The sequence below is a fragment of the Neodiprion fabricii genome, chromosome 1 (genome assembly GCF_021155785.1).
Source record: "Neodiprion fabricii isolate iyNeoFabr1 chromosome 1, iyNeoFabr1.1, whole genome shotgun sequence".
In the NCBI taxonomy this organism is placed as follows: Eukaryota; Metazoa; Arthropoda; class Insecta; order Hymenoptera; family Diprionidae; genus Neodiprion; species Neodiprion fabricii.
The window spans coordinates 27,379,211-27,393,755 of NC_060239.1; the positions used below are offsets into that span (position 1 = coordinate 27,379,211).

The 14,545-nt window shown below is 38.7% G+C and overlaps 1 protein-coding gene across 8 annotated transcripts; it reads left to right on the plus strand.

Annotated features, from left to right (window-relative positions):
- The first annotated feature begins 87 nt into the window (after nt 1-87).
- On the plus strand, nt 88-13,317 carry LOC124176884 (clavesin-1-like). Of its 8 annotated transcripts, XM_046558720.1 has the most exons (7): nt 88-325; nt 976-1,096; nt 6,980-7,175; nt 8,351-8,555; nt 10,016-10,139; nt 10,791-11,003; nt 11,119-13,317. In XM_046558720.1, the coding sequence occupies exons 3-7, from the start codon at nt 7,001-7,003 to the stop codon at nt 11,998-12,000; spliced, it is 1,599 nt and encodes a 532-aa protein (XP_046414676.1). In that variant the 5' UTR covers nt 88-325; nt 976-1,096; nt 6,980-7,000; the 3' UTR covers nt 12,001-13,317. The 8 variants fall into 8 exon arrangements, with proteins under 8 accessions (XP_046414676.1, XP_046414700.1, XP_046414711.1 ...); XM_046558744.1 differs by lacking the exon at nt 88-325 and having other exon boundaries at nt 910-1,096; XM_046558755.1 differs by lacking the exons at nt 88-325; nt 976-1,096 and adding an exon at nt 1,121-1,203.
- Nucleotides 13,318-14,545: the final 1,228 nt, after the last annotated feature.

The window sequence follows — 14,545 nt, forward strand, 5'->3', positions numbered from 1 at the left end:
GAATCACAATGGCGTTTAGGAAACCGTAACGCGCATACGCACAAGTAAAGGTACAACTTACTCTCGTTTTCGCAGTCTGACACGTGGCTTTCGGTTGAGGAAATCGATCAGCAGCAGCAGGTGCTCAGTATTCACTCTGTCTTCTGGGCGGGTGATTACCTATCTCGTGTTCGAATGTAAGATAATAAACCATTTTAAAGTGCTGATATATACAGCGCTTTTTTTGCGTTTCACTCGTTGCATAGAAACCCTATAAACGGTGCTGTTTGCTGACACGGAACATTGAAAATCGGCTCACTCTTCGGATACTCACTACACGTTACAGGTAAGACACAGCTGAAATTGCACATGACAATTCACAACACGTCGTTATTATACACCTAGTAAGTCTGAAATTACCAAAATATTATACGCAATGTATATTTGGTACCTTACATAGAGTATTTCATTAATTCACCTCCTCACGGCAACGTGTTTGTTGTACAAGTTATGCGCCTGTCGGTTAGCAGCCCGAGATACGTGAGATTGTGTGTATTGTCAACCTGCGCAGCCAACAGTCACGTGCTGGTGACGGTCACTTCTTTGTCCCCGACAAAAAACAAGCAGCCGTGAGAATAATCGAACACTATATGAGAAGAACCAAGTCCAATAATACACACGGACCAATTATATACGTAATATGGAATTTCATATTGAATACATGGGTATATAAACGATGAAAGCTTGTGCCTAAAAACAGGAATCGTTCCGATTGAATTTAGAATAAAAAATGAACCATTCGTTTGTTTCATACAAAACCTTAAAACTGGATTTCCTTTCATTTTCGGTACATACGTATAAACACGAATTGAAGAGATATAATGTTTCAAGTGTCGCGTTTAATTCTTTCTCAATTTTTATAACGCTACATAGTATAGATTTGTGGAACGGAAAGAATCGACCATTTGCCCAAATATATTCCTTCCTTCCTTCCAGATGCAACTTCGTCATGTGTGTCGGTGTGAGGTGTGACGTCACAACATGGCGGTTCGAGGAATTCGTAGTGCGGCGTGGCGCGTCAACGGTGCGACAGTCTGACAGCACCGCCGAATGCGAGGTAAGTTTTCATTGCAGTTTGAATTTTATTTCACATCGTGAAAGATCGACGTCCGTTTACCGTCGTGTGATAACTCCGTCCGATGGGACGATGTACCTGTAGCTCTGGTAATTAATAGTTACAATTATACGAACATGCGTGATCCTAGGGTTAATTTATTCCAATGGACGCACGTAGGTATTTCGTCGTGTTAACCTTTAGAGAGCCGACATTTTTCCCCTGAAATTCGACATTTTTTATAGGTATGATTTATGTATATAAATAGTCAACGCGTCCGGTGGAGTTTCCGAGTTATCTGCTGACTCAAAGCGCCAGGCCGGTCCTCTAAATGTTAAACTGTGGCAAGTTTAGAGATAAAAACGGTCCATCGATCACGGATTACGTGCAAGGCTCAGTGTGCGGTGAGCTGTAGCAAACCGGAAGTTAAAATTATTGTATTTTATTTATACTTGCATCTGTGGTGGTCCCATCTTGCACGTCGTAAGGCCGTCAGCGTGAATAAGAATTAGACGTAATGTCAGACTATTCATTACCATATCCTTCGTCGCAAATTAGCTGGTGAAAACCTGTAGACATTAAAGGAGGTATAGTACTTCCTGTTTGTCGATTTCGTATTTATCGTTTTCTCCAGTTTGTATTATATACACTTGAGCTTGTTATATTATCTTGCGCTGAATCGTGAAACGAGTCGTCTACGTTTTACCCCGAACCGTCTATCCATAAACAATATCCTTTCACTATTTTATCGTCCGTGAAAAGCGAATGTAATTGTTGTAAATCGTTAAGGATGTTGGTGAGGAAACTTAAAATGTAGTCACGGGACTCAAGTTTTTACACAATATTGATTGATATCAATTACATTACTACGAAAAACTTCAGACGGATGGTCTGCGTAAATTCCGAATAATTAATAGTTGAAGTTTTACTTCTTATACACGGGCGCTTATGGCGGCGAAATGCCGCTTACCGTCAAAATCACAGACAAAAAAATGTAGGCATGTCAATGAAAAACTATCCAAATGGCAAATGTTACTGTTAAGAAGATGTTCGTAAATTATAAAGATCATTGTCTGTAACCAATTCAATTCGGTTCGTTTAGCGAAAAGCGAATGGATGACAAACGATGCGTATTACATTAGTAATTTGTCGTAAACCTTTACTTTGAAGTTTTTTTTTTTTTATTTTTTATTTTATTAGTCGAGAACGACGTTGAGAACCGTCGGTAGGGACCGTGTATAAGCATAGTCTTGCCCCTCTCACCGTCTGCCCCTGAGAAGCGCTCACTAACCACCTTAAAAATGAAAGAGAATCACAAAACTCCCAGCACAGGCTGACAAATAACTATGCAAGCCCAGAAACTTACAGGCGTTCGAAGGTGTAAATATAGCAAACCTTACCAGCTCCCCTGCATGCAGCAGCCCCTGGAAATCTCTGAGTACGTACTTACTCGAATGCCGAATATATGTACCTTGCTCAAATTTGTTGTACCTATAATTCGCGTATTTGGTGGCAATTACCATTTGGTCATAGTACAGGTTATACCTCGAGGTATAGCTTGTAGTTTCGCAATAGCAAGGTGGGCGCGATGACTCAGGCAAGCACTCGGTTACCGTTCACTATTTCTCTCTCTCTCTCTCTCCCACTCATTTTCGGTTCTATGGTTCTACCATGCTGCTCGCTCGTTTTTCCTCTTAGATACGTCCGATACGTCTGCATACGTCCGGCGGCAGCATCAGCAGTAGCAGCTACATCGGTAGCATCAGTCCGGCTGGCCAGCCACCTCGGTACATTATATTTATTCCTTTCGTAATTTTTCATAGCGATCCGCTGTGACGACAGCGCCGATTCGTCACGGCAGTCGAACTTTGAGATAATAATTGACGCCGAATAGCGAAGTGTTGCAGTACAGTGTCCGCTTTTCCATGCATCTATATTCTGTGCGCACACGAGTCGTGGTGTTATTTAATTGTATTCCCGACTGGTTCAATTCTGACTTCTTATTGCGTGCCTTCAGCCTTGTGTCGTATGACTTATTGTTAAATTGATATTTCATGCACGCGGAATAACTGCGTCTGAACGTAAAATAAGACCTTGGATAAAGTGAAGTGCCGGAACGATTGCGAAGTGAGCCCGTCGTGAAATACGTTGTTTCTTGAAAACCTGGAAGTTCGTACTCACCGTATGAAAATCCCTCGTTTACAAATTGGCGCAATTGAGGTTATTGATACATAAAATTATCTCTCACGAGTAAATGGAACATACATGTATACAACAGAGTTTATCGTTATCGAGGATATCAAAATCTTTAGTGTATAGTATATATTGCGTATTTTCAAAACGAACAGGTGCTAGAAACGGTCATCTAGACACAAGAGAATCAAACACAGTTGTAGTTCATAATCTGACGAATCACGTCTCACGATTAATTGGAACGTACATGTGTGTCATAGAATTTATCGTTATCGAGGACGTCAAAATCTTGATTTTGTACGTTTTTTATGATCAAATTGAAGACGAGATACAATCGGTCACACAGGTGGAGAACGAGACGTATTATATATATACGAACAGCCTTCCACGTGAAGTTGCGTACAATAGAGAAACAAAATTTAAAGCACTTTTGACACGGCTGAGAAGAAGAAAAAAGAAACGAATACTCAGTGAGTAGCTAATCTCTCGGTCTTGCTGCAGGGTTTCAAATCTACTCACCAATCGTGTCGTGTAAAAATATTCTACGCTACAATCATGCAATAATTGTGTACCTACGTTGATGAAACAAAACTATTAGATAATGATCTTTCATCTTTAGCGAGTATCTGAGTCAAACATATCGTAAAACATGACGAGTTCTCACACGCTTGTGTATACATATTAGGTATACGTAACTGCGAATGCAGAAAATGAACGGCCCGTAAACTCTAGCTTAAACCATCAAGAGGTGTAATTTTTATCTCGTTATTTCAGCTGTGTATAATTAAACATTGAATGCACTTAGATAGTGAAACGACTCATCAAATATTTGTCCGTGTCCTATATTAAAGCCTGAATTGTTTCACGATCACCTTACGCACCATAAGTTTTGTGCTCATCAACAACAACTTGTGTATAATAGGGTCTAAGGCAGACCTATCATAGAAAACCGTGTATTAATTTCTACTCAGAACGGAAATCGAAGCCTCGAATTAATAGTCGTGGATAAGATAATCGGAAGGAAAATAATATAATACTTGGCACGGGATCTTCACTCTGCAACACGCATGTATCTTCTCCGTCCGTTACTAATTCCTTTTCCAATATTAAGCGAAAACCCTGTACTATGTGCAAATGATACAGTCACGTATAACCAATCGGACCTACGATTCGACGTTATGCGGATAAAGAGCATGCTGACCGTGAGAAATTATTGAAAGACAAAGTGCAATATTGTAAAAACGGAACTACGATGAGTGTGTGGTGCGATTTACACAAACCAAGCATGATACATACCGCAAGTATAGGTATGTGGGTATTATGGCTGAAAGCTTACAGTTGTCGTTCTGCTTTTGTTTCATTAACTGCATATGTCGGTATAAAACGTTTGTACTTTATTATATTTACCGTATACTTATACAGCATTGAAGTACCTATCGATTGCGAAACTTGCCTGCTGGTGTGATGCTATTTTTCATGCATACACTGCAGACTGTAATACAAGTAATGTTACACCAAAGTGCGTACACATATAACTATATGTCCTATGCATGCGCGTAATTATCACACCTAACCGATGCGAACGTGTTATTTGATACGCGTCTGCTCTCAGATCTGTCAGCTGACAATGATACATGTTTTTTCTTCAAAATATTGTTTTCCAATGATCCTATAATTTACTCCGTTCTTGTATCTGCGCATAAAAAATGTGACCCTGAGCCCTGCTGCTAGCTCCTGCCTGCAGTACACTTTGTTTGTGTGGATATGTTTGCTTTTTATTTCGAAAATGTGAAATTTAAATACCGTGTGAAAACAACATCCAATGATTCATGTCGTTAAGATGATGGCGTAGTCCGTCACTAATGAAAAAGAACCTGTTCATCGGCAAACGACGCTGCAATTATTAAAACCAATCATAAGTATCTGTTATTCCTATCCAGCGATTTATAAGCAACGACACTATGACTTGTAAAAACTAAGCTTGTTTGGATATCTTGTTCTTATCTGCAACATTTTATGGAAATCAAGACAAGGACAATTTTTAACTAATCTAATAAAAAAAAAACACTTGAAAGACCCAATTTTGAGTGGAATCAGATTGAATGACGTCGAGAAAGAGATTTATCGCCCAATAAAATAAAAAATTGGACGTACTAAACTTTTTACACGGTGATTATTAATTAATCTTAATGACTTGTGAATGAGAACGATCGAGACATGTTCAGCAACGATAGCAAGAGTGCCCGTGTCCACAGTAAGATAATGCTCATATACATATATTGGTATAGAGAGTACAAATCTCCGCCCCGATTATACGATACTGATTCGATAATTTTACCGGTTGATCACAAAATCGGTTCTAATTCAATTACAGTCTCGCAACATCCGCGTTGATATTCACCACTCGTTCTCTTCATTTGCGTCTGTACGGGTATGTACTAGACAAATACCTAGTTTCGATCGACTCTTCACGTGTGCCGTGAAATGAAATATCAATTTTGCTATCTTTTTACCATACGTGCTTTACTAATAATTATTACGACTCAATATTCTCGTGTGTGATTCTGTTTTTCTCTTGATTTAATCCTTTGTGCGATCTTTCAAATCTTGCCTAATATTACATATCTCTACTGTCTCAGACGTCCACCGCAATATGCATACACGTCTGATTAACATTTAAAAATATTGTGACACTGTTGTGTACCGTCTCTGTGGACTTTGCGATTTAAGTATTTTGACGGTAAATCTAATCACTTGTGTGGATCACATACCCTAACTGCAATTGAATATGGTTCTGTATTACTGATCGTGGCGTAGTGTAATTGTTCATCCTCAAATCGAATCTACGCATTGTCTACATCGAATTATTGCATGCTTTATACGTACTCACCATACTCCGTCCTGCTCTTTCATCTCCTCTTCGGGAAACAGCGTGCAATCGGATTGCGGCTCTTGTTTCCACCGCGCGGAGTTGGGACTACTTAGGTGTATACATATTTATATATGTATATATACACTTCGTAATAACCGTTACTTTGTGAACTGCATAATGCAGAATTTTCCGCAGTTCGTTTCGCACCGCTCTAAAGATCAGTCGGGTTCTATCCGAGGATCGTGCTGCGCGTGGTACAGTAAATAACAATTTTTCCATATTATACGTGAGTACGAGAAGTTTGGTACGTATTTTCGGTGTCAAAAAGCCGACGAGTAGGTCGAGGCACCGCGGTTCGAACGTAGCGGTAAAAAGAAAAATAAATGATTGGACCCAAATAGTCTATTAATGCTGCAATCATTATTACTGAAGATGTGTCATTTTTATAAGTATTATTTTCAAGTAACCGCCTGAACTTATTCGACGATGACTACGGTTAAAGGATACCTACAACGATAAAAATAATATGTGTAGACACGAGTAATAATCGTCCATCGACCAATAACGAACGTTTTCATTTGTACTTACACGCATAATCATTTCATTCGCGGTTTCGAATGAAAAGTATCGGGTATTTGGTCGATGATAGTAAATATTTATCGTCTCAAATCTCTCATACATTTTTCACAGATTAATCATACTACCTCTAAAATGTAACGAAAATTAGAGATATATGACAATTTTTTCTGCTCGTGAATTGCTAAATGTGGAACGTATCAATAATGCCACGGAAAACTAAGCGCTGTTCTTTCTCGTTACAGTTTTAAATTATTAGAAGACTCATGGGTTCTCCGGAGATGGCAGAATATTGCGAATACATGTGGAGCCCAACTCGGGTCCACACGAATCTCGCTCTGGCACGCAGCTTGTACTACGATCGCAACCGACTCGACCCTAAGGATAAGAAACTGGCCGTGAAGACGGTCAGGGCAATCCTCAAAGATACGCCAAATATCGGTAAGCCCGTAACCTGAAATAATTTTAGAAAACTCAGTTCATTACGTCCCTTTTTTGGAATAGAAACAAACCAATGGCACGTTACATCCAAGTTTCTTTATTTCACAATATTTGTGTAATTTTGACTCCGTATAACAGACTCTGCACTTTCATTGGTGTTGCTGGATCATATAAATTAAATATATAAAAAAAAAGCTTTGTTGTACTTACCATTTTCGCATATAGGATACTTATTATGTAATATTAACTAAATTTAACTGCACTGTTTCGGTATATGTTAAGTATTGCGGAATATTTACTCACGTGTCGTGATACGTATGTATGAGCTTATGGCAAATAACAATCTTGTGTGGGTAAAAGGTACGATATGCTTGTTTGTGGGAACTGAAAACAGGATTTTGCTATGAATTTTAACGGATTACAATTCTACCAAAAACTTGATTTTATGTAAAGGATTTTTTTCAAATTAGTATAATCGTTGTTCAATTCTCTCCGTGGGTTATATAGGCTTTAACATGCTGGGAGAACTTATGATAAGACGGATAAATATACAATATACATATAGGTGTAAAAAAACAGCGGTTCTGCTTTGTGACTGAACTCAGGCCTTATCTTTATTAGCATCGTTGTAAACATTGCGTACACTATAACTTGTATATCCTTATTAATTGCACCAAAAGAATCGCAAAGTTGAGACGAAATTTTAGACACCTATATATAATTCAAAACGCAAACCACACTGTATAGAAGTATGCATACGTCGTACAATTGACGATACATTTTGAACTCCGCAATTTGTCTACGCTAAATAAACACACTTAATGACGAAGGTACAGTGAACAACAGGTAGAAGTATCGTAAATTACTCCGTGTTCTCGTTGTTTCGAACCTTACTTGCAGGCATGCGCACTAGTTTCTCGCAATCTATAAGACTCGAGAATAATTATGCGTTTTACGTTTATACACCTGTTTGACAACGATATTGTTACAAGAAACTGCAACTCGGACAATATGTCAGATACAAAATTCAACTCGCATGTATTGCAAGTCAATGTTAAGTTCATAGTTATATCAACTGGAAGTTGTGAGGAAATTTTCAACAGTGAAAAGTCCGGCTAATTGCAAGACGCAATCATTAGCTTGTGTATCGTAATTCTCCATGTATTATTTTCCAGATCTCAAACAATGCACCGATGAATACATAACGAGATTTCTACATGCCCGAAAATACCGAACAGAACAGGCTGCTGCACTGATAGTCGCTTATCAGAATCAGGTAGCCCATCGACAGGATATTTTTGGAAATTTGACCGCCCGAGACCCTGCCTTGCAGCGAGCTCTTCGGGCAGGTATACCTGGCGTCCTTCCTGCTCGAGACAGGTATAAAACCTAAATAAACATTACCCTGCACACAGTGAATGTCTACCGTATTTCAGTGCTGTTACAGGCAGATGGTGAATACCGAATATTCGCATCGTATGGTATTTTCTATGTGAACGGTTCACTATTTTTTTTTGCAATTTTATACGTCGCTGAGGATTAAATTTCAAAACACCGAAAAATATTCAGGATTTGGTTGTAGGAAAGAGGTAGAGTATGAAATATATGTCAGGCTGAAACCAGCGGCCACGCGCAACGTGCGACTGAGCACCACTGCCGCTGTAGCGGCGGCCCGTTGCTCGTCCAGTGAAGACTCTTTTCAGGCACATAATAGATATTTTCGAAGAAAATACATGTGAATTCGAATACTTTTGAGAATATCGAATGTTCGGCTGAAAAGACAGTTCCGTTACCGAATACTAGGAACCATTGGTCTGTGAAACTCCAGGACTTTCTGGTTAGATAGCAACAAATTGTTGCAGCAGATCCTGGCACGTCTTTGTTGACTAGTATGATTTTTTATCTTACTTAATTTACGGTAATACTAATCAGGAAAAAATCGGATGATCGTTTGGAAGAGAGTTTATTTGCGAGGGTTGAAAAATCGCGAAACTTGATTTTACAGCACGCGACCTGTTGAGTGATGTAGAAAATACCGGCACATTTGTAAAAATTTTAAATGACTTACTTGACTTTTTTTTCGATCATACTAACTAGCAAAAGTCGAATTAATGCTTGGACGGGGGTTTGGAAGCTTAAAAAAATCAAGTTTCGCGACTTTTCAAAACCCCCAAATCCCCATCCAAACGATGATTCGACTTTTTTTCTTATTAGTATTACCGAAAATCAAATAAAATCAAGAAAAAGTCATGCAAATTGACACAGAGGTGTCAGGATCTGATGCAGTAATTTACTGCTGTCTGATCGGAGGTCCTAAAGTTTCACAGGATAATGGCTGCTAATATTCAGTAATGGAACTGCCTTGTTAAACGAATATATTCAATATTCTCAAATGTAATCGAATTCCAATTTCTTTCCTCTGTAAATATCTATTTTGCGCTTGAGCGAGCCTTCGTGCTGCACGAGCAGTGACCTGCCGCTAGAGCGGCAGTGGTGCTCAGTCGCGTATCGCGCGTGGTCGTTAGTTTCAGTCTGATGAAATATATGACATACTTTCTTCCACCGTACGATATTTAATATAAACTGGGAAACAAAATTTTTCCAAATTTTGAGTTATTAGTACTTGAAGCCGGAGTATCACGGTGAGGTAATAATAATAATAATAATAATCATCGTGGATGAGAAACCGCGTACTATGTGTGCAGTCTGTATCACATTTTTATCTATTCTCGTGGGTATATTTGCACATGAGAGGTAAATATTTACCGATAACGCGAATCACAATCGGTATTGTGTGCTATCGTAACTTTCTTGTGAGCTTTGAACACATGAAATTTAAGGAAGGGACGATGTGTGCTGGTGATTCTTGCTTCCCAATGGGATCCCATTGCCGTTCCGGCTCTTGCAGTGCAGCGAGCGATCTTTCTCGTCCTTGAAATTCTCATACAAGATCCTCGGAATCAGGTTAGTCCAGTTCTACTTATATCAGGGGCTTCAGATGAAACTCTTTTTACAATTACTGCGCGTTTGAATTAACGGATATAATATTTTCGGGGTACTTGGAATCATTTTACAAGGTAGGTAGTATTTTTCGAAAACCACGACAGAGTAATGCCAATATTGTAAAAAAATTTACGTGAATTTCCGAGAAAATTTCTATTCCAAGAATTTATAGGGATAAATTATTGGAGAATTTTTTCATTGATGTCACACATGCTGAGTACCGAAATGCTGAATATCAATTGATGCTATATCAAACCTAACACGTTATACAAATATTTTCCCCATCGCTCTTTTTATCCCGTATGAGACGATGATCAGTTTTTTTTTTTTTTTTTTTAAATACTTCTTTACTTTTTCAATCAATTTTGAGCATTCGTAACTGATATTGAAGGCAGTGTGAACAATAAAATATACGGGCACTGTGATTTTGAACGTTACATTATGTTGGAACTTTGGAGGTAACATATTTCGTTTTTTTCTGTTCCATCAGGAAATTATAGGCCCTGTTCAACTGAGTAATCTAAACGGAGATATTTCTGTTTCGGAAAATAGCTTTCTCGTTTTGTATGTATATGTAATCATCAAGACGTAATAAATAATTTTATCAAACAGCACTGTGGATTCGTGGCTGTAGTGGATTGGGGTGGATTCTCTTTGCGTCAAGGTGGAGCACTAGGAGCTGCTGCTCTCCGCAATCTGATATCAGCTTTGCGGGGCAGATTTCCAGCTCGATTCAAGGCTATTCATTTCCTCTCAGCGCCACTCTGTGTCCAGGCAACTTTGGCCATTGTGAAACCGTTCCTTGATGAGAAAACGCGAAATAAGGTAAATTTTAAACGTTTAGGACAGCCATTTTATAGTATATAATTGTTTCATGCATAAATTGAACTTTGACATAAGTGAGACTTCCAGCCACCATCATAACATGCCTTGTTTACAGATTTATCTGCATGGAAACAACCTCAGCACTCTCCACGAACACCTTCCAACTGACATTCTGCCTGCTGAGCTGGGGGGTACAGGCCCTGCATTCAACCCTGGACTGTGGGCTGAGCCAGTTATTCATTCAGCGATGAAGGAGGCAGAAGTAGCTGCAACTCTTGCCCAAAAGGAGAGGGAGTCGCGAGCTAGGGATTTGGTGGAACTTATGCAGGCAAAAGGGCATAGCAAGGACGAGACAAGGACAAGAGGTACAGCTACCGAGTTGGTGGAAATTTCAAGTTCGAAACAGTCTGCAAGGATGGATAAAAATAGTGGAGTTGAGTCGTCGTCAACGGATTGTATGCAACAAGTTCAAGCACAGCTGCACGAATGCCCGAACAACGATGTGATTAGCGTTAAAGCAAAAGAATTACCCACAAATAACTCGGCAAGCGAGTACAGTAAAATCGGGGTCGGGCCTCATGAAAGTGACCAAAACCGTCCAATAAACGTCGTTCGTGACGAAGATCAGATCGTCGAAATCGATGATGAGCCGAAAAACGAAGAAGGGAAAAAAGATAACGAGCTAGAGCAATTATCCAGCGTCGATGTCGAAGTAAAGAAATATCGGGAACGTGACAACATGGAGGACGAAATTTCGCATAATATAGAAAAATGTATTAGGAGCGAATCTAATGGCCTTCCAGACGATATTGAGTCCTTGGAATTTCTTTCGGAAACAAACAGCAGCAATGACTTTGAGATGGTGCCAAGTCGACCAGATAGTGAGAACAGCAAGGATAGTTATAGTTTCGACCTTGATCTTCATGTGGATAAAATTGTTGTACGTGACGGTGCCAAGAGTGCGACGTTATCTGAGGAAGCAACTCTTGTTACGTAGCTCTAAAGTGACGAAGTATACCCATGGTCACTTTTATTATCGAAATTTCTACTTCAAGAAATTTGCGGCATCAGAAATACGAAATCGGGTGTCTATTTGAAATGATGATCGATGAATCCCACAAACTATCATTATTTAAGAGTTCCTATATACATTTGTCTTTTATCACTCTTTGTTACTGCCGACCTTGATAACCGAGTTCTGCTGACATTTCGACTAGGGGGTCATGGTAGTACCTGTGGGGATACTGGTGAAATTTCGAGTCAAATGAGTTATGCGATACCCAGAAATACCGTATTGTTCTGAGCATAAGCCGATGCCGCATATGAAATGCTCCCCAATTCTAAGACAGTATTTCAGGGTATTTTTCTTAGTTTCCCGTACATGAAATGGGTCGCGTATAAGACGAGGACGATATTGGCAGCTGCTGTCAACAGCAAAAATCCTTCGCTTATATTCGAAACAATATGGTCATATGATTTGTCTAGTTTGATATGTCACGATTTTATACACGGTTGACTGCGTTTTGCTATAGTTGACCTAAAGACAGATGTCAGGGAAAATGATTTAATTTTTGAATTCTAACCAACTTAGAAATACCCATATTATTTATTTTAATATTTATTTCACCATGATTTGACTTACGCTGTTAAATTCAGGGCTCGAAATTACTCTGGCGATAATTATTATCATACTATCATGACTGCTTTTATACTAATTATTCATTATTACTGGTATAATTTACCTGTGTGGCTTAGTGTTTATGTTTTTGCGTGACAAAACGTTAACAAAGAATTTATTATCGTTCCTTTTTTGATATAATAAATAATTAACAAGGTAATTGTTTATTATCGCCGTAAGTATTTGCACAAGCTCCTCTTGTTGGTACATTGACTGATTGTTGGTTTTTTATTTAGCGACTACTTTGTCAATCTCACCACACACTATATAATTTACACATAAATACCAAATTCTAAAATTACATATCTTGCTGACAGGATGTGATTATTCGCAATGATTAGGCTTGCTCAAACTACAATAATATCACCAGCGTTGTTTGATGTGCAATACTCTTCACACATATTTTGTAATTTAATTTCATATTTCTTATTACGGTCTCAAATTTTGACTATATGGGAAGAAATGTTAAAAAATATTCCGATCTCTTAATGTATCTAAGTAGTCATGACGTGTTTCCTTGATGATGAAGTAAGACAAATTATGAACTGATGTACAATAGTTTCCTACCCCTTGGGAAGTTATATTTTGTAACGGGTTTCGGCTTAACGAGATGAGCACCCAGTGTGGAATGAAAAAGAAAACGACGTAATATCATTATCATCACGATATTCACCTAAGCTGTATTCTTGCAACATGATAATTCACATATAGGTGCAGTAACTTCACATGAAAATGCGAGGAACAAGAGGTATGCGACTAATCTAATCCGAATTTCTGAATCATTTCCTAAATAAATGGGACCCTTGTGCATTATGTCATGTTTTTAACGACGATATCGTTTCTGCGGTATATGATTATTGAGAATAAGTGATGGAAGTGTTGTTTGTATTTCCAGTACAGGATACACTTAAAATAGTACTTAACATGTGCTTACTTTTTTCGACACCTGATATATAGATCTGTGATTCTAGTGCGAATGCTAATTCATATCTACAATAAGTTTATTGCAAACTACTTATAGAAAAAAAAAAAAAAAATTTTTTTATAGTCTACTGGTACAGAGACATTCTATTGGATCTAACTCTTACTGTGGATTTTCAATGCGTAAATTGTTTAGCTGTTATAATAATAATGTATTTTTGTGAAAGAAAATATAATATTTTGCACACTAATCAGGTTTAGACGTCTCACATCTCTATACTATTTCTTTATCAAATTTTTCATCACTGTTGCATTTGCCCTTCATGCGCAAAAACCGAGAGCTAAGCAGCATGTGTCTGGAATTGCTATTTAATAAATACGATAGCCTGAAGATAACTGGTTGACGTTCCCGGTTTTGCACTGGAAACTGTCAATGTGTCTTGATCAATAATGCTGATTGCGAGTGTTCTGTCATTCTGTAGAGAAGTGCCCACCCTCACGCTTCTCATATCCGGTATTGTCTCGTATCTCAAATATCTCCAAAGTAGTAGCGTCCTCTGAGAGGAAACAGGTTTTGGACATAATTTTCGAGGTGCTTGTAGAGTAAGTATACATCCCGCAGAGTGTGGGTCGACAATCGATATGCGCCATTGTGCGGTTGTCATCCAGTTACGTCAAAAATTACATCCAGAAACCCATTCCACATCAGGAAGCGCTGCAAAATCGGGGACACGAAAAACGCGAGCGTGCCATGTGACCGTGCCGGCATCGCAGAATGCATGCTAACCGGCCATTCTCATAAATGTAGGTAACCTGCTAACCAGTATGAAGGGTAGAGGTAAGGAGGGTAAGGACGACTATCGCCGTGTATAGAAAATGTCCGTGAAGTAGAGAACATATGAGATGGCGTTGCTGTTCAGGTTGAATCCTTATTCCTTATCAG